This window comes from Gossypium arboreum, chromosome 13, assembly GCF_025698485.1.
Source record: "Gossypium arboreum isolate Shixiya-1 chromosome 13, ASM2569848v2, whole genome shotgun sequence".
Taxonomy (NCBI): Eukaryota; Viridiplantae; Streptophyta; class Magnoliopsida; order Malvales; family Malvaceae; genus Gossypium; species Gossypium arboreum.
In genome coordinates this window covers 108,368,844-108,396,602 of record NC_069082.1, presented here as the reverse complement: position 1 = coordinate 108,396,602, position 27,759 = coordinate 108,368,844, and the positions used below count along the sequence as shown (strand labels likewise).

Below are 27,759 nucleotides of genomic sequence, written 5' to 3'. Positions count from 1 at the left end.
ACCCCTTTCTAAAGTATGATTAAGGTCTTTTTGACCTTTGTAAGAGACTCTTTAATGATGTGTGACTTTGATGTTATGATGTTTGAGAAATGAATACGAGATGTTTAGATTTGTTCGGTAATGCCTATAACCCTAGTCCGGCAACGAATATGGGTTAGGGGCGTTACATGCTAGTGACGGGAGGAGATCAAGCAATGCTGACAAACTTCAAATGCAAAATGGAGAAAATGTTTGAGATATCTGATTTGGGAAAGATGACTTACTTCCTTGGCATGGAAGTGTCACAAACTCAGCATAGAATCTTTCTAAGTTAGAAAGCTTTTGCCTTAAAAATTTTGAGAAAATTCTCCATGCAAAATTGCAAAGCAACATGCACACCAATAGTTGTAGGAGAGAAACTATCAAGCCAAGGTGACTTTGAGCAGGTCAGTGAATCTGTCTATAGGAGTTTAGTTGGTTCTTTGCTTTATTTAACTGCCACTAGACTAGACATTATGTTCCCTGTGAATTTTCTATCAAGATTCATGCATTGCTGCAATGAGAAGTATTTTCAAGCTGCCAAAAGAATTCTCAGGTACATTAAAGGTACACTGAGCTATGGAATGATGTTCACCAAGGCTGAAAGCATGAAATTGTTGGCTATGCTAATTGGGCTGGATCGATAGATGACGAAGAGTACCTCAGGGTATGTTTTTACTCTTGGTTTAATTATTTTTTGCTGGAGTTTGAAGAAGCAAAATGTTGTGGCTCAATCAGCTGCTGAAGCAGAATATGTAGCAGCTGCTAGTGCTGTTAATCAAGCCATTTGGCTGAGAAAGATAATGGGCTGATTTGAATCTACACCAAAGGAAAGCAACAAAGATTAATTGTGATAACCAGTCTGCTGTTGCAATTGCAAAGAATCCAGTGTTCCATGGGAGAACGAAACACTTCAAGATCCAGTTTTATTTTGTTAGAGAGATGGAGTAAGCACAAGAAGTGAGATTGATTCATTGCAGTTCTGAAGGGCAATTTGCTGATATTTTGACTAAGCCCCTTAGTGTGTCAAGATTTGAAGATTTAAGAGCCAAAATTGGAGTTTGCAGCATGCAAGCCAAGGAGGAGTGTTGAAGTTGGCCTGCATGTAGTAGATAAAGCAACCAAAAAGTAGACCATGCAACATAAGTTATGCAGATGAAGTATGAAGAAGCAGATCAAGCCACACTTACAGTACATGAAGTATGCATGTAGCTGCTGAAGCACAATACTGCTATTGTATTTCACTTCGTTTTGTTACCTTAAATATTGTTTTGTAATTTAGTCATATTTGAACTAAGTAGGTGAAGTAATTAGGTGCTGATAGATTGATAAATTAGTATACCTATGTGTGCAAGCAATTTTTTTTAAGTTCCAATGTTACTTAATGGTAGTAGGTAATGTTAGGTGACAATTTGCTTTGTTTTGACCAGCTAAATTTCTGGTATATGTATTGGCTTTTAGCCTTCATTCATGTTAATGAAAATTTATTAGAATTTCATCCAAAAATACTCTCTCGTTTCTTTGTTTTCATTTTTGTTCCTTAAGCCCGATTTTGTTCGTTTGCTCAAAATCTCCTGACTTGAATTTCAAGTTTTCTTCATTCTTTATCCAGATTTATTAAGTTGTTGCTTAAGTTCCTGACTGAGCTTCATAATTCCTCCGGATAATCTGCTAAAAAACCCAACAAGCTCAACCTTTGGCAATCTAAAGATGTCATTGGATTCTATGCATGTATATTGATTGCCTGAGATGAAAATAACTTGCACTAATCAAATAGCTCAAGAAAGCATTGCCTTGCAGTGCTAAACTAAACCTTGGGCTTCGTAAGCTTGCGGTGCTCAATAGGCATCAGAGTAGGAAAACTTACAGAACTCTGGCTCCAATGAGTGCTGCCGCTTGATATAAAGCCTTGTGAACTGCTTTTTGACTCATTCCTTCATTTACTGCGTAAAAAAAATTTGAAAGGTGAGGACACAACTGCAAAGCATTCATGAGATAGATATTTAGTCCAATTAAAGCGAATATGTACCTATGGACTGACGATCCGTCAGTACCTCCAACCAGTGTTGTTCGAACTGCATGTTAAAAAGAGCTTCCTCTAACCTTGATAATTGTTCAAACAAGGGTCCAAATGTTCTAGCATGAGAGTAACAGTAAGTGCCAGTAAAGTTGTGGAGCAAAAGAAAGATGGAAACATAAATAAAAACATAGTTTACCGACTTTTGCATGCCGATCATAGTACGATAAATGGCTTTCACGTACATCGAAATCCACTGTTTATTGATTAGGAGATTTATTTTTGAAGCAGAAATGATAGACGCCCTTTTTATTAGTAAGAAACGGGAATTTCTCACTTATCCTATCACGAGTAACGTGAATCTGATCACCTGAAGCTCCCTTTACCTAATCAATATTACAACACTCGATGAGACTTTGGTAAGTATAAACTTTTATGACCCCATTATTGGAATCCAACTTATCAGATCAAAACAAAAACATTTGGAATCGAATGTAATAAAGAAAGAGGAAGCTTACCACCAGATCAACAGAAGGCCAGCCCGAATTAACTTTAATGACGAAGAATGATACATGAATTGTATCTCCTTCATACTTAACATCATGAGAAAAACATTCCTTTTTAGTGATCGTGAATCTAATTCCAAACACTGCATTTAAACTGCATAATGATGCTATCAATATAACAACTACAAATTCAAGGAATCCGATTTTTATTTTTATTTGCAATTTACAATGTCAATGAATCCCAATTATGCAACTTGATAAATGAATAAGTTTACATAAAAAAAAAGATTTTCTTAAATGATTTTCTCCACAACATGTCATTAAATTCAGATCCAGAGAGTTTTTCTTTCTCTTCAAATTAAAACGCTCCATGATCATAAAAACCTTTTCATACTAGGAAATTTTCCAAGGAAAAACCCAGATTTATTGAAGAAAAAAAAAGAAAAAGGGTGAATTAGAATTACAATTGAATGATCTGTTAGTGTTATAGTGTCTAAGAAAATGCAGGAAAATATGAAAATAACTCACAACAAGATCCAAACTATGAAAGTTAAAAAGAATTGCATGAAACTAAGGCAATAATTGCAACAATAAATTTTAATTAAATAAACAAATTTACTTTTTTGGGGTTTTTTCTTTAAAAAAAATTTAGAAGGAGGATAATGTGATGTCATCAATGTGTATATGTAATCGGTATGTCTAGAATGGATGAGTTTAAGAAATCTAGTTGCATGAATGTATTTATCTAAGATACATGTATTTACTAGATACACATTAATTACTAGATGCATGTATTGAAACTAATAGTCAATTGTAACAACTATGTAATGGTGTACTGCAAGTGTGACAGGTCGAGTTGTAATATTTATAGTGTTACAATAAATACTCGAGTATTCCAAGTATTGAGCCCAAAAGAGTTCGGGGACTAAGTGATTCCTTATTGACAAGCATACAACAAAGAATTCTAGCTAACTACTTACGGTAATTCATTATTAGAGTTAATTAAGCTAAGGGGAACTACCTAACACTAACAAGGACCAAATTGTAAAATCGTAAAACTATGAACTTCACAATTCAATAAACGACAGTGGTTGGTTGGACAGTGGTTGGTTGACTTCTATGCTGCCGATTAGTCTTTGAGTTAGGGATCTAAAAAGCCTAAACTTCTAATTGGCTCAAATTTACCTTCTGATCATCATTTTACCAAATTGGACAATTTAGTCTAGTTTATCTCTTGATTTCATCAAAATAACTTGAGATAAACAAGCTGATGCTCAATAAAATCTCTTCTCAGTCTCACCTATCTATATGTCCCCTTAGAGGCACCAACTCCAAGTTTTAAAATTTATTCAATTTAGTCCTTATACAAATAACTAACCAAACAACATTTCCAATCAACCAACCACCATAAATTTAGCTACTCATCATCATTTCCATACAAGAAACAACCCAATATACATTCAAATCATACATTAAAATAAGCACAAAAAGAAGGTTAAAGAAATCTTAAAATTTTCTTGATAGTTGTTTAGAGAATATGAAGGTGGGAACAATGGTGGTTAAAAATAAAACTAAAGTTCAGATTTTTATCTAAGAAAAGAAAATGGAGTTGAGCTATATTAATGACTATGGATTAAACTGAAAATACAAAGAGAGTTGGAGTACTAAAGTGTAAATAAAACCAAGCTATAGTAAAAACTAACTAACTAGCTAACATTAAAACCAGAAAAAGCTTAAAACTAAACCATAGAAAGGAGGAAGATAACTAGAAAGCTAAAAAGATGAAAAGAAAGTAAAATGAATAACCTCTCTTCAGTTCTCAGCCAAAAGTGACTTTTAATATTTGATTACAACCCAAAATTTTAGACAAAAATGCCCCTAGACTATAACACCCTAGGCTCGACTCTATCACCGAGCCCAAGTACTAGATGATACAAAGACTTGAATAACTGGCTAACATATTTGAATCAAATCTTATTTCATTCTCAACTATTTAATATACACATTAAACTACACTATCATATACATCTTCTAAAAGTTACTGCCTTACAACCATAATTAAAATTTTGAATTTAAAACTTTAAAATTCCATGACTTTGGCTAAACCCTCGAGGTGTAACCTCTAGGAGTGCCCATCTGTAACGCCCCGTACTCGATACCATCGCTGGAGTCGAACACAAGGTGTTAACAGACTTAATTCATTACTTAATCAGCTCAAACAATTTATTTTTAAAATTTTCAATCAAGCTAGCAATCTGCATCACAGTCGCTTAAAAATTCATATCTCGAGTTCCAAAACTCTAAATCTAATTACGTAAATTTTCCCTGAAACATAGACTCATATATCTATTTAATAATTTTTTCTAGAATTTTTGGTCAAGCAAATTAGTACAGTTTATTAGTTAAAGTGTCCCCTGTTTCAGGGTTCGACTGCTCTGACCTCTGTGTATTACGAATCAGATATCTCCCTGTACAGAGTTTCAATGACTATGCCGTTTGTTTCTAATAAAACTAGACTCAATAAGGAATCTGAAAATATAAATCATGACTTCTAATTATCTTTGAACAATTTATGGTGAATTTCCAAAGTCAGAACAGGGGATCCAGAAATCGCTCTGGCCCTATTTCACAAAAATTTAAACATCTCATAAAATATAACTCATATACCTGTTTTGTTCCATCCATATGAAAATAGACTCATAATTCTTCAATTCCATATTTATTCATCATCTAATTGTATCTCTACTGTTTTTAATGATTTTTCAAACTCACGTCACTCTCTATCGTTCGAACCTATTTTATGGTAAATTTTACCTATTTCATGGTTTCCATGAATTAGCTAGCAATTTAGCATACATAACACCAAATATGATCATGATTAGCCATTCCAATGGCAAATCATTACCAAGCATTTCCATACCACTCAATAACCATATCATAAGACCATATATACAAAATGATTATAATGCTATACATGCCATACTCAAAATATGCAAGCCATTATGCCAAGATGGTATACGGATAGTGTGAGCATGCCTCCGATCGTTCCCGATTTCCGAGCTGGTTTGTCAACACTACAAGGAATGAAAAGGAGGAAGTAAGCATAAATGCTTAGTAAGCTCACATGCAAATAGCAAGTAACACAACTATATAAGCAAACATAAAACATCATTTGCATAATCATCACCGAGACATTCATATCACATTTTCTTTTATCATCTTACCATATTGTTGTTATATCGAGTTTTCAACCCGAGGGTTAAGTACATACCTGTACAAAGTGTCCATTTCACAACACTTACCAAAACGTCGCTTGCATCTTAAGTGTTCTTCCATTTCACTAGAAATTTCACCCGTTGAACACATCGGAATACAACTCGGATACACGGATAATTTGCACATAAGTGCCTCATATGTAATCAAGAAATCATGTAACCCGCCCCTAAGTGAACTCGGACTCAACTCAACGAGTTCGGATGCCTAGTTACATTTCACGAACTCGGACTCAACTCAACGAGTTCGGACATTCGCATCCATAAGTGAACTCGGACTCAACTCAACGAGTTCGGATGCTCAACCATCCTAGTGACATGTCACATGTATCCTAATCTATTCCTAAGGTTCAAACGGGCTTTTTCCCTCGATCTCACATTTTTCGTCTTCCATGGAATATCGGAACCGATACTCGGTAGCAATTCATATTTATCAAGTAGTAAACATAATTTGCATATTACTCAATATTAACCACAAAGCATAATATTTCATGATTAAAAATCAGCATATCATATAATTAACATTAATAACTTAAAAATAACATTTATGTTACATCATTTACACATGAACTTACCTCGTATGCGAAAATGGCTACTTTTACCATTTCGTCCACAATTTGGCATTTTCCCCATTTTAGCCCGAATTTTAGTTTTCCTTGCTCTATCATTTAAAATATAGTCTAATTAGGACTCACATTATTCAAATTGACCCAAACTCATATTTTAGCAAAATTACATTTTGCCCCTAAACTTTCACATATTTACACTTTTGTCCCAAAGCTCGTAAATTAAACTTTAGCCTATTTTCTTATGTTTTATGACATGCTGATCATTTTTCCCTTCTATGGAAACATCAAATTCTCACTCTAACATGTACTTATGACTATTAGGTATTTTTACCGATTAAGCCCTTTTGCTCGTTTTCGCTTTAAAACCGAGTAGTATAAGTTGTCTAACATAATTTAAAACCTCATATTCTATCATAAAACACCAAAATACACAAATTTCACCTATGGGTATTTTTCCAAATATGAACCCTAGGTTGAATTATTGCTAGCATAAGCTTAATCGAGCTACGGGACTCCAAAACGTAAAAATCATTAAAACGAGGCTAGAACGGACTTACAATCGAGCTTGGAAGCTTGAAAACCCTAGCCATGGTTTCTCCTTGCTATATTCAGCCATGGGGTTGAAGATGAGCAAAATTGGCTTTTAATTTTGTATTTTAATTCATTTTACCCCTAAATGACCAAAATGCCCTTACTACTAAACTTTCCAAAAATTCCATCCATGTCCAATTTTTGTCCATAGACTTAGAAATTGGTAAAATTTCTATTTAAGACCTTCTAATTAATATTTCAAAACAATTTCATACTAGAAACTTCTAGAATGCAAGTTTTGCAAATTATTCGATTTAGTCCCTAATTTCAATTTAAGCACTTTATGCATAAAATTTCTTCACGAAATTTTCAAACAATCATGCAATCATATCATAGACCTAAAAATAATCATAAAATCATTATTTCTATCTCGGATTTTGTGGTCACGAAACCACTATTCCGACTAGGCCCAAAATTAGGATATTACACCATCTATACGCAAGTTACAGCTATCGCTCTTTTTTTTCCTCAATTTGGCAGAGTCTAGCTTAGTCCTCTCATACAACCTTTATATTATTTTTTAACCTTGTAGTCAAGGTAGTGCAAGAGTAAGTTCTGATGAACTTAGTAGGATTCGATGAAATAAGGTAGCAATCATGTTTCAAAATTTCTAAGGGACAAAAATTTAAAGTAGAGAATTTAAACACCTTGTATACTCTTAGCCTTCTGTAGATTTCACCTACGAGATCAATGCTCCGCTCTCCCTTTTCGCAGTTTACCATTGCGAACTAATTCTCTAACTGAGACATTCATGTATTCCTTTAAGGTAACAGTCTTTTAACAATATAAGACTGATTCCACCCTAACCCAACTTCATTTTTTCTTTACAACCTTGGATGTGAATTCCAATATCTATCATTCTCTTTTATTTGTTTCCTCGAGTTTCAGATTCTTAACCTCCATTACTGTACGTCCCAAGTTAGTCCCTGGCGACCTCCTTCTTCTATTAACCCGAGTGACTTAACCTCCGTGTGGGCCTTGGCGGACCTATCTGCCTCTGGTTGACCTTTGTCTGTGAACCTTTAGGTTCTGGTCCATCATCTATTTATATCCTCCATTTCAGGGTTATTCGCCAAAGATTTGTAGCCTTGTACATGTGAATTCTCCATAACTTGACACCATAAATCCTCTTTAAGAGGTTTACCTACCACATCAGACTTTTCTACCCATTTTTCCTTGTTCTTACATGTTTAAGAATATTTGATTTGCCCCATTTACGCGGTCTTTTATGGTCGAGTCGTACCTCGATCTCCATTATCTCATCCTGTCAACTTTTAAGTTCATCCTTTTTTGGCGGTCTATATATGACTCCATGGTCGAGCTATGGTCTCACTCAGTATGGTCCCATGTGAATGTCCTAGTGGACTATGTTGGTTGCCATAGCCGAGTTATAGTCTTACACCTGAAATCCCATATTTAATGTCCTGGTGGATATCCCCATGTTTACTGTCCCAACAGAATACCCCATGTTTACTGTCTCGGTGGACTATATTGGTTTCTATAGCCGAACTATAGTATTACATATTAGACCTCTTTTGAGGTGTCGCCCAATAAATCCTACTGACCACCGTCGCGGTGTTGTTATAAGGAACCTAATTACTGTTATCATAGTGTCACCCCGAAGGACTAGTTGATATCATTCCATTTCTCGTTTAACCTTAATGATCGAACACCGAAATGTCCTTTTCGCAAGGCCTGGAACTTCGCACATCACGGTTTGCACTCAGCAACCCCGTATGGCGGTATCTAGCAGAAATTCCTTTTTTCCTATCCATCCACCCATTCCTAACCTTGATGCTTGAACACCGCAATATTCCCTCTTCAAGGCCTAGAGCTTTGCGCTTCACGATTTGCATTCAGCATCCCCGTATTATGGTTTCTACATAAACTCCCATTACCAAATCTTTCCTAGACATACAGTTTCATACAAGTACACTTATATACTATAACCGAGGAACCACAAATAATCTCTAATAATGAAAATTTCTTTTCTGATGTGAAAAACTTGACAATGCTACAACTAAAAAGCATACTAAGAAAATTAACACTTCTTCACTAGGATTCTGATACCAATTATTGGCAACATTAGATAATATCTCACACAATTGTGGTTTTAAACTTCAAACTTTTATAATGTTTTTAACCCTCACATAAAATTACTCACTTACCTTAGTACATCAACAACCATATATATATATATATATATATATATATAGGTGGATGGTTGAAATCTCAGCTGTAGTGGTGGAACTTTTAGGGCATATGAAAGTCACATCTAAAAGTGTAATTGATTTGGAGGAAGAGAAAAAACAGTTTTGGAGGTAACAATTTCATGAGTATTATTGCCAACGTATGAGGAATGATAAAATAGGTTGATTTTAGTTAGAGGTGTTCATGGGTTGGGCTTATGCATGATATTAACACACCTTATGTTTGCCCAAGCCCGGCCCGGCCTAAAATATGGGTCTAAAATTTTGTCCAAACTCGTCCATATTTATAAATGGCTAACTTAAGCCCATTTTAAGCCTAATATATTATTTTAAAATATATTTATAATATTATTAATTTAATATTTAATAATTTTATATATTTTTATTTATTAAGGTTTTATATATAGACACGCTAACAATTTTTACATCATACTAGTAGTATTATATGTTATTATAGATTTAATTTTTATGTGTTATAAAACATAATATATAAAAATAACATAACCTAAGACATTACTAACTTTAAAATGGGTTGGGCCGGGTTTCAACATTTAAGGCTTAAGCCTAACTCATATTTTAAATTGACCTAATTTTTTGCTGAAGCCTATTTTTCGAGTATAATATTTTATCCTAATTTTCTCAAATTTCAAGTGGACCTTCATGTTTGAACGAGTAGCTCGGCCATAAACAGTTCTTTAGCTTGTTGGTCCTCCTAAAGCTTTTTTTCTATCTATGTTCGCATCCACGTTCAAGTCCGGCTTTCTTTAAACTCATTTGTTCCTCAACGTCTCTTTCCTGATGGATCGATGCCTTCTTTTATATAATTTTTTTGGAATAATTGATAGATATTTCATCCTTTTGCGAAGCTTTCGACAACCATCTATGGGTTGCTGGCTGCACTATTTTTCTGTGGCCATACTTTCTTGGCAAGAAATTCAATAATGGAGTGCCTTTGATAAAACACCACCTATGATTCATCGTCTGCTCCAATCTTTACTGTCACTGTGTTTGTTAATTGGCATTTCCTGGCAAGCAAGCCAAGCAGAAGAGATATTCGTGTTTGGATATGAGAAAAGGTATCACTTAAATTTTGATATCTTCCGTCTATTTGTATTTTTTTCTTTTTGGGTATCATAACATGAATTTACTCCATATCTTAATCCATGCATTTGTATCAGTTTTTAAACATGTGAATACATAAAATATTAATTCTTTTATAAAAATATAAAACTAAATACACGAATTTCGGAACTAAAAAGAGTAACTACAATCATTTGGATTTGGGATCATAACCAAAACTCTTTTGACATTTGTCACTATTGTCATCAGTCAAAGACATTAACATGGCCTTTACCATTTCTTTTCTAATTTTGCTTCTAAGTTTCAGACAAACCATCCTTTCATTGTAAGACATTACTGTCCTAAAGTGCAAAGCCAACCCTCACTTGTCTACCTCTTTCAATCCAAGGAAACAGTGTTCGCCCCTCACTAATCGGAGAAATTTTTTATCAAAATTTCTTGGGAGATTATTGTCCAAGTTTGGAATTTTTCTTGGTCGGTTTTGGTGAATTTTTCTTGGTGGGTTTTGGTCTCTTAATTGAAAGATTAAAAGGGTATTTTAATGAAAGAATGGAAAGTATGAAGATCAAACAAGATGATCATGAAGATTTGAGGATTGATTAATTTTTGACCTTTTGATGAGCTTTTATAAATATTAATTTTTGACCTTTTGATGAGCTTTTATAAATAAGGTGACATTTCTTGAGATGTCAATTTTGTAATGTTGTTGAATTATAGAAAATTTAGAAGGAAAATATCTTTCTTTGAGGCTCAAATAGGGTTTTGTTGGCTTGAATTTCTGGGGAAAAACATTAAAGCTTTTAAGGACTTGACATTATTGACAAGGTTATTTTATGTCGAAATCTTGATGATTTATACAAAGACGAAAAGACAAATATGACAGCATTTCCATGCGTATTAGTTGTTTATTGTAAAGATAACACGAAGCTTATGTTAAGGTATTATTTGCTTAATGTAGGGCAGATTTATACAATAAGCTCCCTCATTTTGCTTCTGAACCTGACAGCCCTTTGAATTTTCCGAGGACTTTTGCCGGCAGATTGGCAACTTGTTCTATCGACACGTCGAAGCGGAGATTTGTACTAGTGCCGAACAATCAGTAGGCCATATAGGAGAAACACAGTTTGTTTAAGAGTATAGTTTCCTTTATCTGATTCATGCCAGAGAGAGAATAAACAAGCAAAACGCAATGGTCGCAATGGGACGCTCAAGTGCCACCGTCTCTCCAAAAGTGCAGGTCGGGGAAGTAGACACGAGTGCACCTTTTACAACAGTTAAAGATGCCGTCACTCGTTTCAGTGAAGCTACTTTCTCTGGGGAAAAACCCACCATGAAAGCAGCAAAAGCTCGCCCTGCAGAGGTATTAAGTTTTCGGGACTCGGATATGATATTTATTAGTATTTCCATTGCCTAATTATGAACTACGTGATTCTATCTTCAAGGACTGGTTGCAGAGGAACTGCGTGTTCGGTAACATTTAAATCTTATCTGTTTTGGATGTATTTGTTGTTGAGTTGCAGAGAGTGTTGGCAAAAGAGACTCAGCTTCACCTGGCTCAAAACGTATTGAACAAATTTAAGGGGCGCCTCGAAAATGCCGAGACAACTAAGTCTCAAGCACTCGAAGATCTCGAAAGGGCTAAAACAACGGTCGAGGAACTGACTCACAAACTCAAAACTGCCAACGAAGCAAAGAATTCTGTGATCAAGGCTACAGAAGCTGCAAAGGATCAGGCAAAGCAGTTTGAAGAAACAAATTCCGGTGATCTCCCTGGAACCAATGGTGCTAGGAGCCAAGACTTGGGGACTGCGAATGAACAATACACAACCGTGATTACCGAACTTTATGCTGCAAAACAAGAACTGAGCAAGGCTCGCAAGCAACGTGATGCATCCTTAGAAGCAAAAATTGCTGCTTTCAACCAAGCAGGAGAAGCTGAACACGCAGTTAAAGTTAACATTGAAAAGGTTGGAGCACTCTCCAGGGAGATTTCAGCTGTACAGGAATCGATCGGAAATGTTAAGCTTGCATCTCTTGAAATACAGAAAGAACAAGCTAAACTATATGCCGAAAAAGATACCCAGAGGCAATTATATAAAGCTAAAATTGAAGAGTCCACAAAGAGGTTGCTTGCTTTAAAGAACGAATCTGACATTGAACTTGCAAGAAATCTTGAGGCAAAACTGTGCAAAACTGTCAATCAGATTGCGGATTTGCAGAAGCAGATTAAATATGCAAAGGCTTCCGATCTGGAGTCCGTGCAAGCTGTTACTTCAGAGCTCGATGGTGTTAAAGGATCACAGCAAAAAGTCATTAACAAGGAAAACTTGTTGAGGAATTTGGTGGAGTCTCTTAAGGTCGAACTAGAGAATGTGAAGAAAGAGCATTCGGAACTGAAGGAGAAGGAAGCGGAAACAGAGTCCATTGCAGGGAATCTGCATGTCAAGCTTCGAAGAAGTAAATATGATTTTGATGTTTTCCTTGCAGAGGAATCCAAAACAAGAGGAGCCTACGAAGAAATGATTTCAACCCTCCAACAGCTATCCGTTGAAACGGAAGGCGCACAACGAGAAGCAGAAGAGATGAAGAAGGAAACTGAGAAGTTGAAGTTGGAAGCTGAAGCCTCGAGAGTTAGGCTCAAGGAAGCAGATAAGAAGTTGAGAAATGTTTCTGAAGAAAATGAAGCTGCAAAAGAAGCTGAGACACGGGCACTTGATCAGATAAAGATGCTCTCCGAAAGAATAAATGCTGCCCGTGCTTCAACCCCAGAATGTGGAGCTGATATCACCATCTCTGGGGAAGAATTCGAGTCTTTGAGCCATAAGGCTGAGGAGTCGAATAATATAGCTGAAATGAAAGTAAAGGCTGCCATGGCTCGGGTAGAAGCAGTGAAGGCTAGTGAAAATGAGGCTCTCAAGAGGATTGAGGCGATTCAGAAAGAGATTGAAGACATGAAGGCCGCAACCATGGATGCTTTGAAGAGGGCAGAGGTCGCTGAAGCAGCAAAGATGGCGGTGGAAGGAGAGCTCCAAAGATGGCGTGAAAGGGAACAGAAGAAAGCAGCCAAAGCAGCAGCACAGATTCTACCAGAATCATCCTCACGGCATGGCAGAAAACAAAAACAGAACGCATCGGATAGAATTGTTCAGGTTCAAAAGTTAGAAAAATCGAAGTCATCTCGAAAAAGCCAGTCAGTATATTGAATCAAAGAAACAACCAAATCGACAGCGGATCTCCAACATATTGGTCTGGTGAGAAGTCTGTGAACATTGCAGTCAACCAGATCTACATCAATAGATCGGTTCGGCTAAAAATATCAGAAATGACACTGATTAGTTTATTGACCTAGCTCCCTTTCAGTTAATTCTGCATCTAATGAGCCTTCCTGAAAGCTTCCAAATATTATCAGAACTGAATGTGCCATGTAAGATAACTCTGAGCTATCAAATGTAAGAATGGGTGCTTCCTCAAAGCAGCAATTTCCCCATTAAAGCAACCATGTTTGAGCAAATATTCAGAGAACGTTATTCCAGAAGCAATGCCATGCATCCTACAGAAAATTTGGTAAAATCATGAGCCATTATCCACCCTGAGAAGGTGGCATATTGAGTTACATCAAATTAGTCGTTGTCTTCTAAAACAGCATTGGATTCAACCTGATGCAAGAAAGCTCTGCTATTACATTTGATAATTGAAAGACCAAAAGGCCTCTCATTCTAATGTTGATTTAACCTTTTCCGGTCTAAGTGCCGACTCTCAAGTAACATATTGGCAACAATTTATGAAATCAGTAGTATCGTAGGATCTAGTCACCATTTACTTTAAGCCCATTTAGGGAGTTGCAAATACCATTTTGGTCTGCAAGCCTCTGAAACTCAGATTCGATGGTCTTTGCAATCTTGGTATCTTCTGGATCTGGCTCGGGAAATTCTACGTGAACTGATCCCTGTTTGATTGGCCTACCACTCTCTATAAGATTAGCTTGATGCCTTATGTAATTGTAAAGTTGTTGATGGTAGGAGTGGTCTAATGAGAAACAATTATCTATGGTTCCATTGCTTCTGTTCCGTGATGATCCGGAACCCTCTTTTCGACAAAAATGTGGGAGGGATGAATAATCCATTACCTGCGTGGTCAGAATAAACATATGATATGTAGTAAGAACAAACAAAACGGCTTGCACCGCAAAATCACACAAGAAAACCAATTGAGTGGTGAAGTTATTTGAATTATTCATATTCATTAAGAGGAACTACTGCGAGAAGTAATTCAATCAAGCTATCTTTTCATACATCATATTGAAATAGAATTCAAAATTACAAAAGGAAGTTTAGTTGGGTCGGGAGAAAGAAAAGTGAGTTGAAAAGAACTTTTGTAAAATTGAAAGGACTAATAGTCGAATATGATTGAATGCAAACTAAAGACAAACTACAATACCCTTCACATTATGGGAGCTTGATATGAAATAGTGGACTTGCGAATCGAAGTGGTGATTTCAACATGAGTGCAAGGAAAAGGCATATATGAAAACCCGACACTTAGCTTTCTTAGTTCATACAACCACCAATAAGAGGTGGTATTCAGCCGATTAGAGATTCAAGTCCCAACATTTGCAGCCCCTTTACCTATTCCTGGGCTGAGGTTTTGCACCAGAAATAAAAACGGAAAGTGCATCCGAAAGGACAAGTATTGCTGACATTTTAAAACGAAAACATGGTTTCAAAAGAGTCTTACAAACATGCAAGGATGTGTTTTTCTTACTTTGAGTAACTCGTCCCTTCCACAACCTTGAAGCACCTGAATTTTCCTCTTTGTCCTTTCTTGCAACAGAGGTTTTACAGCCTGTCAACACTAGCAGAAAAGCATTAGAATTCTACTTTTTTTTGTAGAAGTAAGCTGAGAGATGAAGAAAGTTGCAAAATATAAAAACCTTCCAACATGCCGAAAATATGTATGGTGCATTGACAATATAATATGTCTCCGTCTTCTCTGGATAATTTAAGTCATCAATTGTTGATATAGTAGTCAGTAGCTGCATCAGCAAGCAACCAGTGAGACCGGCCAGTATTACATAGAGGAGAGTTGGCACAGTAATGAGCAGAAATTCTTGGTCATTTTCATTTATTTACTTAGGAACAACATTTAGACTTATGTACAATGCTATTAAAATAGGAATAGAGAAATCACTAACATTGATCTAATTACATTGAAATCAAATAAGCGATTAAGTTGTTGGTTAATGATGCTAGGTTGAGAAAGAGAAATTGAGCTAAAGAGATGGTAAGAAGCACATGTGATATGATACTAAAAACATACCTTTATTTGGTTTAATGCCGAAAGCTTCAAGCCAGTCATATCTAATACCTTCAAACATGTGCTAATATGTTTTCCATACTTCTGTGTGGCCGCAGGCTGTAATAAAAGCAATATGTTAGACAATATAAAAAGTAGGTACGTAAGTAAAGCAAGAAACATCAAATTGAGGCAGTCCATACTCACCAATATTACACGATCTCTATATTCATTCATTTGAATGTGTGACTGTACATAGTAATTCACCTAGAACATAAAAGATTTACAAATTTAAGTATCACTGGAATAACTCCATACACAGTAAGCTGAAGCATACACATGCATCTGGAAGTGCAAAAAGACCATGTTATTCGGACTTGGGTGTGAGTGTCAGATATCTGTATATACCCACTTTCAGATATGTGTTGAAAATGAAGACTTCAAGAAAAATAAAGAGTCAAAGCAACATAGCAAAAAGATGCTTTCCACCATGGCACAACTTATTAATGGAACAAGTCCGCAAGAAGAAAAATCAGTGTGGAATCATTGTATGGCAACAGTCAAATTCTGGGAGAAAATAGTGAACTTCAAGTATCTCATGCCCTTAATTAAACAGTTGAATCTAGTGCATTTCAGAAAAAGAATATAACTTCTGCTCTCCTAATAATAAGTTATACCAAGGTAATGTTTCAGAGAATCATATTGCCACTTAAAAGCTCAATAGTAAGTCTTCGGAAGATTTCTTTCAAAGCAGTTTTAAGCATCAAACCAGATTCTACAGTCTCAGTGCAGAGTTTAAAGTTAAACAGTTCAAATGCCCTTACAGATGCTTTATCATATGTGCTAAGCCCAACACCGATAGCTATGACAGGAAGACCCTGGAAATGTCGAAAGGCAGAGGCCAGTTAATCACCATGGAACCACTTTTGAATGTAACAAAAAATTTCCAAACAAATATGAGTCACCAAATCCACTAGCAGGGCAATCAAAATAAATACAAATATCAAGATAAATCCTACTGAAAAGAGTAAATACCTCTTTCGAGTAACCAGATAATCCTACAAGCTGAGAATCTCGCACTGCTCTATATAAGTCAGCGGGAATAATTGGTTTCTATATAATCAAACGAAGTAAATCAGTTATCTCAAATATTGCCAATTTCCACAATAAATCATGCTGTTTCAACAGCATGGTTTTGCAGTATAAGCTGATAAATAATAGGAATCAATTAGTTTATAATCAGAAAAACTCACTGATAATATGTTGTCAATCTCATTCTGTATTCTCCATTGTAAGCAATCAATTAACTGGAGCAGGCACAAACTAGGAATTAATAAATAGGAAAACGGGGAAAAAAATAAGAAGAAATCTTCGATACCCAAATTTTATTATTGCTCAAGTGCATCCGAGGAATCTCACCATTTTATAGGCTTTCTGAACATCCCAATCTCTCGCTTTCAGAAACCGCGCTAGAGTTTCAGTTGGATACCCATGGTGCATGTTCTGCAGACCAAGGGATTCAACTTTAAACTAAACTTTTGGCAGATCATAGCATAAAACACGGATTTAAAATGCTGTATTCATCCATCTGATCCACACAAGTCCATAAAAACAGGTACATATAAACAAAACTTCATAACACCTCAAATATCTATACAAAGTAGGCTTACTGGGAAGGAAAATCATATCATCGGCATTTTGTTTATCTATAACAATACATATAGCTCTAGATATTGTGTGGCACTTGTAAAATTTTCATCTACAGATTGTATGGTTAATATCAAATCCACAAATCCTTAACGATGATCTTACAATTCGAAAAGATTTAAACTAGCAAGTACCAACTAAGCTTTCCTATAACTCTTTACCAATTTACACAACTATGAAACTTACCCAGAGTAGGATGAATGTTTCAAACCTGCCACATGTATACTAATTTTTCCAAGTTTTTCCATTTATTTAGAGGGTTTTGAGGGATCACACCCCATTTACTATGTCCAAATGTGTCGTGTATATCAAGAAAAATGAATCAGAGCAACATCGACCATGTAAACTAGTAAAACAGTTACAACAGACAAAGCTCCGAATCAAATCTACTACAATTTCAGAGAACAAAGAACATTTAACTGAGATAAATCAAGCAAGAGATAGATCAGAACCAGCAAAGAACATGAACCTCCTAAACAATGAAATTGCAAAAAGGCAAGCAATTGGATCAAGTCCACAGCACAAAACCTATTTACTAAAAAAACTTGGCAAATTATTACTAAAGTTATATATGAGTTCCTATTTCTTATCGTCAGCCCCTTATTTCAGCATCCAAGTACAAAAACAAATAAAAGAATCCCCCCCACACACAAAAAAAAGAAAAAACTAACCTGAAATGTGTCGTTCAATTGCTCGTCAACTGTAAGTCCAATTTTACAAAAATAAAATTAGCAGAAAGGAAAATTGTTAGTGATTTGCAGATCAAAGGAAGAGAAACCCAAGAAAGGGAAGATAAAAAAAAAAATCAATCTTATTATATACTTAAATCTCACCATTTCCCATCAAAGACAGAAATTGCTTTATAGCTTCCTGATGAGTATTGCTCATTTTGTCTATCCTTTCTAACAAATTAACAAAAAGGGAATATAAAGAAGAAAATTTTTTGTCAGCAAAAACTGAAACTTCAACTAAATAAAGCTCTAGTTCTACTTGATTTCCTTTTCTTGCTCTCTTTATACCTTAAAGTTAGAAAATTTATGCTTAAGAATCATCAAAAGAGAGAAAAATAAGAAAGGAGAAAACTCTTTTTTCTTTTTCCAGACAGAAAAAACAAAAATAAAATAAAATTGAAACTAATGAAATCTGGACGTTTTTGTTACCAGCTGCTTCAGAACATAATTGTTAAAAAGCAACCATAGCTTTATGAAATGGAAAAGAATTTGAATTTGAAGTAATTAAAAAATAAAATAAAATTCATTTTTAGTTTAAGAAAAAGAAACTAAAAGATCATATTAAAGAGGGTAGCTACTGCTGGATTCATACGTAATAAATATTAGAATTAATATATAATAAAAAGGGAAAGTTATTTGTGTAAAAAATGATGAAAAATTATAGTTTTTAATAAAATTATATGATTTTGAATTAAATCTGGGAAACAATATAATTAAATTTGTTTATTAATAATAAATATAATTTAAATTATATTGAGTTTCCTCAATCTTTGATTTGCTTTTATCACAAACAAATTTCTAAAATATTATAAAACAAAACCTTGATTCTTTGATTCATATTTAAATAAATGAATTAAATGGCTAGATTATAAAAAGGTTTTTTGGTACATAAAGATTTAATTTGATTGTATTATTGATTTGACCCACTTATGATAATGCCACTTAATTAGCCATTGATGGATCACCTTCCAATTTTTCTTCTTTTTTATCACCAAACAACATTTAGTATGATTTTGAATCAATAGTCGGTTGGGAGGTCGAATGATGACCGTGATTCATCAGCTTGCCATACAACATTTAAATTAATTATTTATTTATTAAAATTTAAAACTCATAAATACATTTATTTAGTTATTTGTTTAAGAATTGCAAGGTTGTAAGGACGAAATGTTTGACCTTTAAAATATGTGGACGTTTCTATTTCTAAAAGGGCTGAAACTATTGACCAAGTTCCCTAGAGATGATGTCGGTTTGGGCTGCTAGTATTATTCGCCTTCCCATTGGAGTTGTATTTCTATACCACAACCTAATATCATTTGGAATGCTGAACTTATTTCACCCACAAATGCCCACTATACTGCTGCTCACTAATATACACACAAAATATTTTCATTTTAATATTTTAAAGATAATAATTTCACGAATTCTGAAAATAATATTTTTCATCAACTGAAAATATTTAATTAGATTATTCATGAATTTGTTGGTTTCACACTAATCATATATGGAACACTTTTACGTATTATCTCCATTTATTCATAATTTTAAAAAAATTAATCTTTAAAATTTATAAATATTCCTAATATATCTTAATTCGAAAAAATTTAAAATAATATATAAAAACACAAATATCTTAAAAAATACAATAATAAATTTAAATTATATATTAATACTTATATTAATATGATACACATATAATTATATTAATATTAAATAAATCCGACCTCCCTCCCATGGAGGATTTTTATATTGATATGAAATAAATATAATTATAATAAGAAGTTTAGGGGACGGGACCGCGGTGGGGAGGTCCAATAGAGTGGGAGATTTTATTTTATTTATTATTAATATAATTATGTTTATTTCATATTAATATGAATATTAATATAATATTTGTACATTTTGACAATTAATTTTTAAAATTATCACTAAATTAATATAATATTTAAAAGTTGAGAGGTAAATTTGTTATTATATAAATTTTTAACTACTACATCAGTTTGTCGTTTATGATTTTAATGTAAGTAACTAAAATGACCGAATTATATATCGTGGGTGTTTAAATTACAAACTTTTTTTTTATTTTAAGTGTCTAAAATGAAAATTTTATAGTTGAATGAATATATGTGTATTTTATCTTTTTTCTTTAAAAATAACAAATATTATTATAATAATATTTATTTTTGATACTTTTATAGAAAATATGTAAATAAAAATCTAAAAATAAATTTAGTGAATAAAATGAAATCCAAAATTAATGATAAAGATTTGATAGGAACATGAATAATTTTTTTCTACCAAAATTTTATTTATAATAATTTGTTTCAGACCATATAATGTAATATTGACATATTTATATTTAAAAATATATATGCATTCATGCCGAATAGAAATATGGAAGGCATATATTTTAGGGATATGAAAAAAGCAAGTAATATAAATGGGGATAAAACAATGCTATTGTTTCTTAACCTTTTGTGTAGGAAGTTTCTTTGAAGCTTCAATTTGTGCCATGTTTGATAGGTGCAAATTAAAAATGTTCTGATTCTCCCAACAAGAGAGGTTAGTGGGAATTTAACACTTACTAGAGGAGAATAGATGCTAAGCTCACACTCATCAAAATTCCATGTTTAAAATATCGAAAATTAAGTTCATGAGATTTTTAGATTTCAACTTAAAATAAAAATTACACAAATAAATTAAAACCAAATTTAATCAATTTCCATTCCTATATTTTATTAACTTACATTTTTGCTGCTAATTTTTTTATCCATAGAAAGTGATTTTTGTCATACAATTTGAGAGTTGGTTGGTTTTACCTTTCGGTTCCACATCCGGTTGTGATTGGCTTCATTAATTCTCTAAGCAAAAATATGTGATAACATAAAAGTTTAAATTTATGAGATTTTATTTAGAGAGTATAATTACAACCTGATTTTTATATATTAATTACATCATTCTTCTCCACTCACAACATATTTGGCCGACTATAATAGCCAATCAAATCACGCTTGATTCAATCTTTTCTTATTCCTTAGTTTGGTTTTTGGGATTAGAAATAAATGGAATAACACATCTAAGTTTCATTTAGCAAAAATACTGAATGACCATTCTAACCTCCACCGTTTAAGGTTGACTATACCCATAAAAATAAAATTTTACACAAAAATAAAATTTTAGTAGATAGCTATGAGTAAGGTCAAATCAATAAAGACCAATAATAATTCTACTTCTTTAATAAAAACAAATAAATTAAAAATTAAAAGGGTTTAAAAATTAAAAGAAACTAAAATTAAAATCAAAATTGTGTAAAAAGAAATTGCAAAATAAAATATAGGAAATAAAATATAATGAAAGTCTAGTGAAAGGTAAAATCTCAATTTTGATTCATGAGTTTAATCATTGATATAAAGATAATTCCACTGCTCTTTATTAAATTAGTTATAGTTGTCAACTTCGTACCTAACAACTAATCTCTCATTACCTTGTCAATAGCCAAAAGAAAGCTTGTTGAAATTATTTTCCATACTAATAAACAACCTTATAATTTCACATCGAGGATTTAGCTTACTGGTAATGTAACACCCCTAACTTGTTTCCGTCGCCAGGTTAGGGTTACGAGTATTACGACACATATCGAATCAAATAACACCATAAAATCATTCAAATATTCATAAACAATCATCATTAATAGCATATATGCAGTTACGGGTCTTATATCGAGCTTACAAAACCTAAAAATTAATTTGAAAACAATCAGGGACTAATTTGAAACAAAACAGAAAAATGTAGGAAAATTGAAAACAAGGGTCACACGGTCGTGTACCCAAACCATGTGGCACAGGAACATTGGAATACCCTAATCCATTTTGGTTGTCGAAATAGGGTTATAGAGTGTTACAATATAGATTAGGACATTTATCATCAAACAGAAACAAAAATATAAAATAAATGAAAACATTCAATAGCTTATAAAAATTGAGGTATAAAAATGGTTTGGAAACAATTAAGGACTAATTTTAATCAAAATATAAAAACATGCAAAACTTTAAAAATTTTGCAAATAGCGGTCACACGGCCGTGAGGAATAGCCCAGGCCGTGTGGCTTCACACATGGCCTTGTGGTTTCCCCACATGCCCATGTGGTTTCCCCACACACCCGTGTGGCTAGACCGTTTAACTAACCGTGACCGTATGAAAAGTCCTACACCTAAAAATTAATAAGACACATGGTCGTATGAAAATTCCTACCCATGTGGCCAGACCGTGTAACTAGCCTAAGCCGTGTGCACATTAAAAATTTTCCAAAACAAGGCAAAACTTTCATCCAACACTTAGGTTCCAAGCCAAATCAAAATCAACCATTTCCAAACTTCAAACACACATTTAAAAAAGCCTAAAACATGTCAAAACAATCAATTTAAGTGTCCAACCAATGTGTCTTCATTGACACCACAATTCAATTATCAACCTCAATTCAATGACATCAACTAATTTGTATTCAAATTCATAAGTTCATATATAAAACTCATGTCAAACTTATCATTTCTTCTTAATCATTCACATTCATTCATACCATGATTCAAATAGTTAGATAAGGTTTATATCACATGACCAAAACAACTTTATACGAACATATTCACACCAAGATTAAAGGCATATACACAAGTAAGCTTATACCAAACTTAAAACATAACATTTGTAATAAGTATCTAAACATATACAAAACCACCTATTACATGTTATATAACCCAAAATAAACATATCAAAATCTACCAAAATGTATCTGGATACTGTGATCTTCAAGTTGATTCAATCGCCCGACTCCACAAAACGTTAACTACAAGAAACAGAAAAGAACATGAGTAAGCTTCACTAGAGCTTAGTAAGTTCAAGGGTTAAAACAATAAAGCTTACCGAATTAAATATAACAGTTTTAATAACAAGATTAAAATTCAGAGTCTCCTGTCAACCACAATCCACAACAGGTGAATTTATACATAAGCAAGTACAAGATCATTCACTATCAAGCCATAATGCTATCATGAGATTCATAAATAATCATTCAACAATTTAATAACAAGACATTTAACATAAGAAACATTGCCCAATGAACGATATACAATTATGAGTAAACAATTATCAATTTAAAACACACCAAACACTCCAACGAGCCAATCTAATCGATAACACGCCTCGGCACCAAGTGCTTAGCCCGTAGGATAACATCCCTCCTCGAACACACCTCGACACCAAGTGTCAAGCTCGAAGGCTTTACATCCGCCCCCAGTAACACGTCAGAAACACTGTAAATATAATACGATAGTCCGCAACAAATGCTGGACTTCGATATATTCAGTGAACAGGAAATAAACAGGAATCATCATCTCATCTTAAACCAATCCCAAACAGCATGCACTATAACCTATTGGCATGCCAATTGTACTATATCCTATGTTCATCTGACTTAGGAGTTATTTTTGTAAAACACAGATCCAAGCAATTTAATACCTCAATTCATATTAAATTAACAGTAAAACATTCATTTCAACATTCAATACCTCATTCAATTTATATTGTAATTTATATCGAAATAAACCGAACGAACTTACCAGCGCTAAACTACAATAACGACAAAGATTCAGAGACTATTTAACTACTTCCCCTTTTCCTCGGTTATCTACTTGTTCCTAATCTATGATATACTTTATTTCAATTATTAGCCTCAATTTCATATAATATTCAATTTAATACATATAACTTCCTATTTACACTTTTGCACATTAGAACCCAAACTTATACATTTTATTCAATTTGCTCCTTAAGAACAAAACAGGCTTATTCCACATAATTAAACTTTAAACCCATTGAACCCAATTGTTAACCATTCTAAAATAGCTCTATAATTATGAATTTATCAAGAAAAACCACGTCTATTTTAATTTATTTTCAGTTTAATCCCTAATCATGATAATTACTAAAAATCACTTTACAAATTAGATCAAAATTATCATCAAGCTTAATGCTCAAGAATAAACATCAAGAATACTTCAAGAACATCAATGGTAATTTTTCTAAACTTTAATAACTTCACAAATTAGTCCCTAAACTAGCTAGATATCAATACAGTGATCACAAAAACATAAAAAATACAGGAAACGAGTAAGAATTAAGGTTACATGCATTCAAAAATAATAAAAATCAAGCTCCCAAGCCTTAGAGAAAATGTTGTTTCGGCCAAACCAAAGAAAAAAAATAAAGATGACAAACTCACTTTTATTTTGCGTTTGTTTTATTATTATTATTTTAACCTTATTTTAATTAAAATATTTTACCAAACTACCTAATGATGTCCACTACCAATATTAATGGTATATTTGTCATTATGCTTCCTCACATTTAACTATCTAACCCTATTAACTTATAATACTCAATATTGATTGATTTTTATAGATTTATAATTTAGTCTTTTTTCTTTAACTAACTATCTAAACATTAAAATTACTGGACCAAAATTTAACACGATACTAATGACCTCGTAAATATTAAATAATTAATATTTATAGATTGACACGTTAAAATTCATGATCCCGAAATCATTATTCCAACACCACTAAAAAACAGGCTGTTACAAACAATGACTGTGTGGCCAAACCATGTACAATTCGAAAATAGGGTCACACGTGCATGTCGCCAAGCCGTGTGCCGAACTGTGTGAGATTTGAAAATAAGTTCACACGGCCGTATGATAGCCCGTGTCCCAAGCTGTGTGCACCTAAAATGGCTTTCAAAACAAGGCATAACATCATTCATTTCTTAGGTACCAAGCTAAACCATTTCCAATCATTTTTACCTATTCAAAATACATTAAATCATGCCCAAATCATGCGAAATAATCCAACCTAGGTGACTAACCAATGTGCCATCAATGACACCACATATAATAAAAATTTATCAACCATTCAACTCATCCACTCTAGCATCCTAACTAACATTAAGCACACCAAAACTTGTTACCAAATAATCATCCAAAATAACATTCAAACATGACTTATATCAATAGATTACCAAAATGCCAAATATGTAATACATACATCAAATTTGCATATAAGTGCACTTACAACTAAAGTACCAAAACATGTTCAACATTTGCAAAATAAGTATCCTATATACATGCCACAAGTAACCACAGTTCGAAACTTCAAAATCTATCGAGTCAGAAGATGATAGATGTGAGCTCCATTGATCTGATCGACACGCTCCGAGTGTCCAAAATCTAGAGAAAATAATAACAGAAATAACTATTTTAAGTATTTAGTAAGTTCATACAGTTGAATTCAATAATTTACCTTACTTATTTAATAGTTAATTGCATATAACCATTCAAAGTATTAAACTTATCACAACATAGTTCAACAATTCCAAATTAATAAATAACAAACATACGGATATTCAGAGTTCATATTTCATCCACTTTAATGAGACAATTTCACACTGTACACCCTTGGTAAAAGAACTCAATTCACGAGTGCAAAAAACATATGATACTTCTTTGAGCTAATCATATACATAAATATATGTGTTAAGTTACCAGTTCGGGCTAAAATAGTGACAACACATAAAAATAGCCTAGTCAGTGCTATAAATACATGTAAGGTTACTAGTCCAAGCAAAACCTTTAAAACAAAAATAGATTACCAGTCCAGGCTAAATCTATGTTGCAAGTATATTTGAGTTCGCAACAAATGCTGAAGCTTGGTCAAGTTGAAAATCAAACAGAAATATTGTATATGAGACTTTTACTTAGTCTATTAGAATTATTTAATAATTTACTTTTTTTCCACATAATCCAATTCAAATTTCAGAAATTTATATAACTATAAATAACGGCATTTTATAACAAAATGATAACTACAAAAGTAGCATGAACTAACTTGTTGAAGTGATTCAACTATCAAGGACTAATCGACAAATTTTTCTTTTCCTCGTACGTGCTCCGATCATTGAGATTCCTAATCAGGCATTGAAAACAACCTTGGCCAAAACCTCTAGCTTATCAACAATGGTGAATCAGTTTTTGAGTAAGTGAGATGAAAAAGATGATGGTTATTCCGTCATGTATTTTATTTTAATTTCATTTATTTACTATTTTACTATTTTACCCTTTAAAATTTAAACATATTTTCTTATAAAACAACACCAAAACTATCCACTAATAAAGATATAGGTAAATTTACCACCTAAGGCCCTCAAGTTAAATTTCTAAAGCTATTTAACAACTTTAAACTAACTTTTGTGGCATTTACGATTTAATCCTTTTTACTTAATTAATTAACTAAACATTAAAATTTTAACCAAATTTTTATATGACACTAGTAAATACTTGTAAATATTAAATAAATAATATTTACTGACTCATTTGTCAGAATTACGGTCCCCGAAACTACTATTTCTGACATCACTGAAAAATGGGATGTTATAGGTAGCATTAAGAATGAAAGAGACCTAATCCTAAACAACAAGCACACACAACATGGTTTGTTTAAGTTAGATTACATGCCCACACAATATAGATTGCATACCTAGCTTATATCCAACTATGTTGTTTGTCACCAATATTAGAATAAATTAAATAATTAGAATTCAATTATTCTAATTAACAAGCCAAATATTCTAACCAACCAAACATAGAGCTTATATTCAATAAACCTAAATATTTATAGCTAAATCATAAGACATGCAAATACTAAAGAATAAAGAAAAGATTAAGAACAATTAGATCTCACAAACTATTTGAATCAAACTTTGAAATCCCTTTGACTAGAAAAGAAACAATCCATTAAATAAAGAAAACAAAAGCAAAATAATACTAAAAGCAACTATATCTAGCTATTAACTTAATAGACATCTATTTATAGGGAAAAATCACATAATAGAGAAAATACAAAAGTACACTTAATTAAATAAAGAAGAATTTTGACAGATTTATTGTCAAACTTTCAGGATATTTTTGGACATCTTTTTGACATTTTTTGGGCTCAAGTTGTGGAATAACTTTGGTTAGAACTTTCAATTCGCTTTGAAACTATATATTATGGGCCCAAAAAGGTGTTATATAAATCAAGTTATGGCCAAAATACTAAAGTAGTGCTGTATTAAAAGCCCAATCCATAAAAACATGCAAAAAATGAAGTTCAAGCTCATTTTTCTCTAATTGTTCCTCTAAATCCATAATAAACAAAATATAAGTCTAAATAATATATTTAAGAACTTAAATAAAATAATTCAAAGGAAAAATTATCACAAATAAGTTGAGATTTATGCACCTATCACACCATCAAAATAGTAATTTGGCGCGTTGGCAGAATAGGCAAAAAAAATTATGTTTCCTAGAACACTCTTCAACCTTTCGCTAATTCATGTCACATTTTCGCAGAAATCCTAATGTGCATGAATGAAAAAATCGAACAATTAGAAAAAAAATGTTAAGATTTCTTAGTATTGATGTAATATTTATTTATTAGACTTTGGGTTTTCATATTCTAATATGGAGGGAAATGTTTTTCTATTAAGTTTTGGTTATAATTGTTGTAGTAATACGCAAAGTTTTGATTAAAATGTTTCTAAAATGGTGTGTGGAGATTAAGTTAAGTTAGGGTAAAAACAATGCATTTTATTTGTAAACCATTTAAATGAAAACGTGCATATGGGGAGGGGATAAAGTTGTAGAATAATGGTCTGTGAACCAATCCATAATTTTTTTTGA

General features: G+C 33.0%; 2 protein-coding genes and 1 pseudogene across 3 annotated transcripts; 1 reads left to right on the top strand and 2 right to left on the bottom strand.

Moving 5' to 3' along the window:
* Positions 1-1,866: 1,866 nt before the first annotated feature.
* Positions 1,867-2,745, bottom strand: LOC108462730 (transmembrane emp24 domain-containing protein p24beta2-like; annotated as a pseudogene).
* Positions 2,746-11,314: 8,569 nt separating this feature from the next.
* LOC108464440 (WEB family protein At5g55860) lies at positions 11,315-13,607 on the top strand. The gene is made up of 2 exons (XM_017764741.2): positions 11,315-11,623; positions 11,784-13,607. The coding sequence occupies exons 1-2, from the start codon at positions 11,453-11,455 to the stop codon at positions 13,464-13,466; spliced, it is 1,854 nt and encodes a 617-aa protein (XP_017620230.1). The 5' UTR covers positions 11,315-11,452; the 3' UTR covers positions 13,467-13,607.
* A 180-nt stretch (positions 13,608-13,787) lies between these two features.
* LOC108464439 (SEC14 cytosolic factor) lies at positions 13,788-18,482 on the bottom strand. Of its 2 annotated transcripts, none has more exons than XM_017764739.2 (12): positions 18,282-18,482; positions 18,096-18,164; positions 17,934-17,962; positions 16,975-17,058; positions 16,809-16,862; positions 16,591-16,668; positions 16,380-16,433; positions 15,763-15,822; positions 15,580-15,675; positions 15,194-15,295; positions 15,025-15,105; positions 13,788-14,389 (listed from the first exon to the last, which is right to left on the bottom strand). In XM_017764739.2, the coding sequence occupies exons 2-12, from the start codon at positions 18,148-18,150 to the stop codon at positions 14,069-14,071; spliced, it is 1,014 nt and encodes a 337-aa protein (XP_017620228.1). In that variant the 5' UTR covers positions 18,151-18,164; positions 18,282-18,482; the 3' UTR covers positions 13,788-14,068. The 2 variants fall into 2 exon arrangements, with proteins under 2 accessions (XP_017620228.1, XP_017620229.1); XM_017764740.2 differs by having other exon boundaries at positions 18,423-18,479.
* Positions 18,483-27,759: the final 9,277 nt, after the last annotated feature.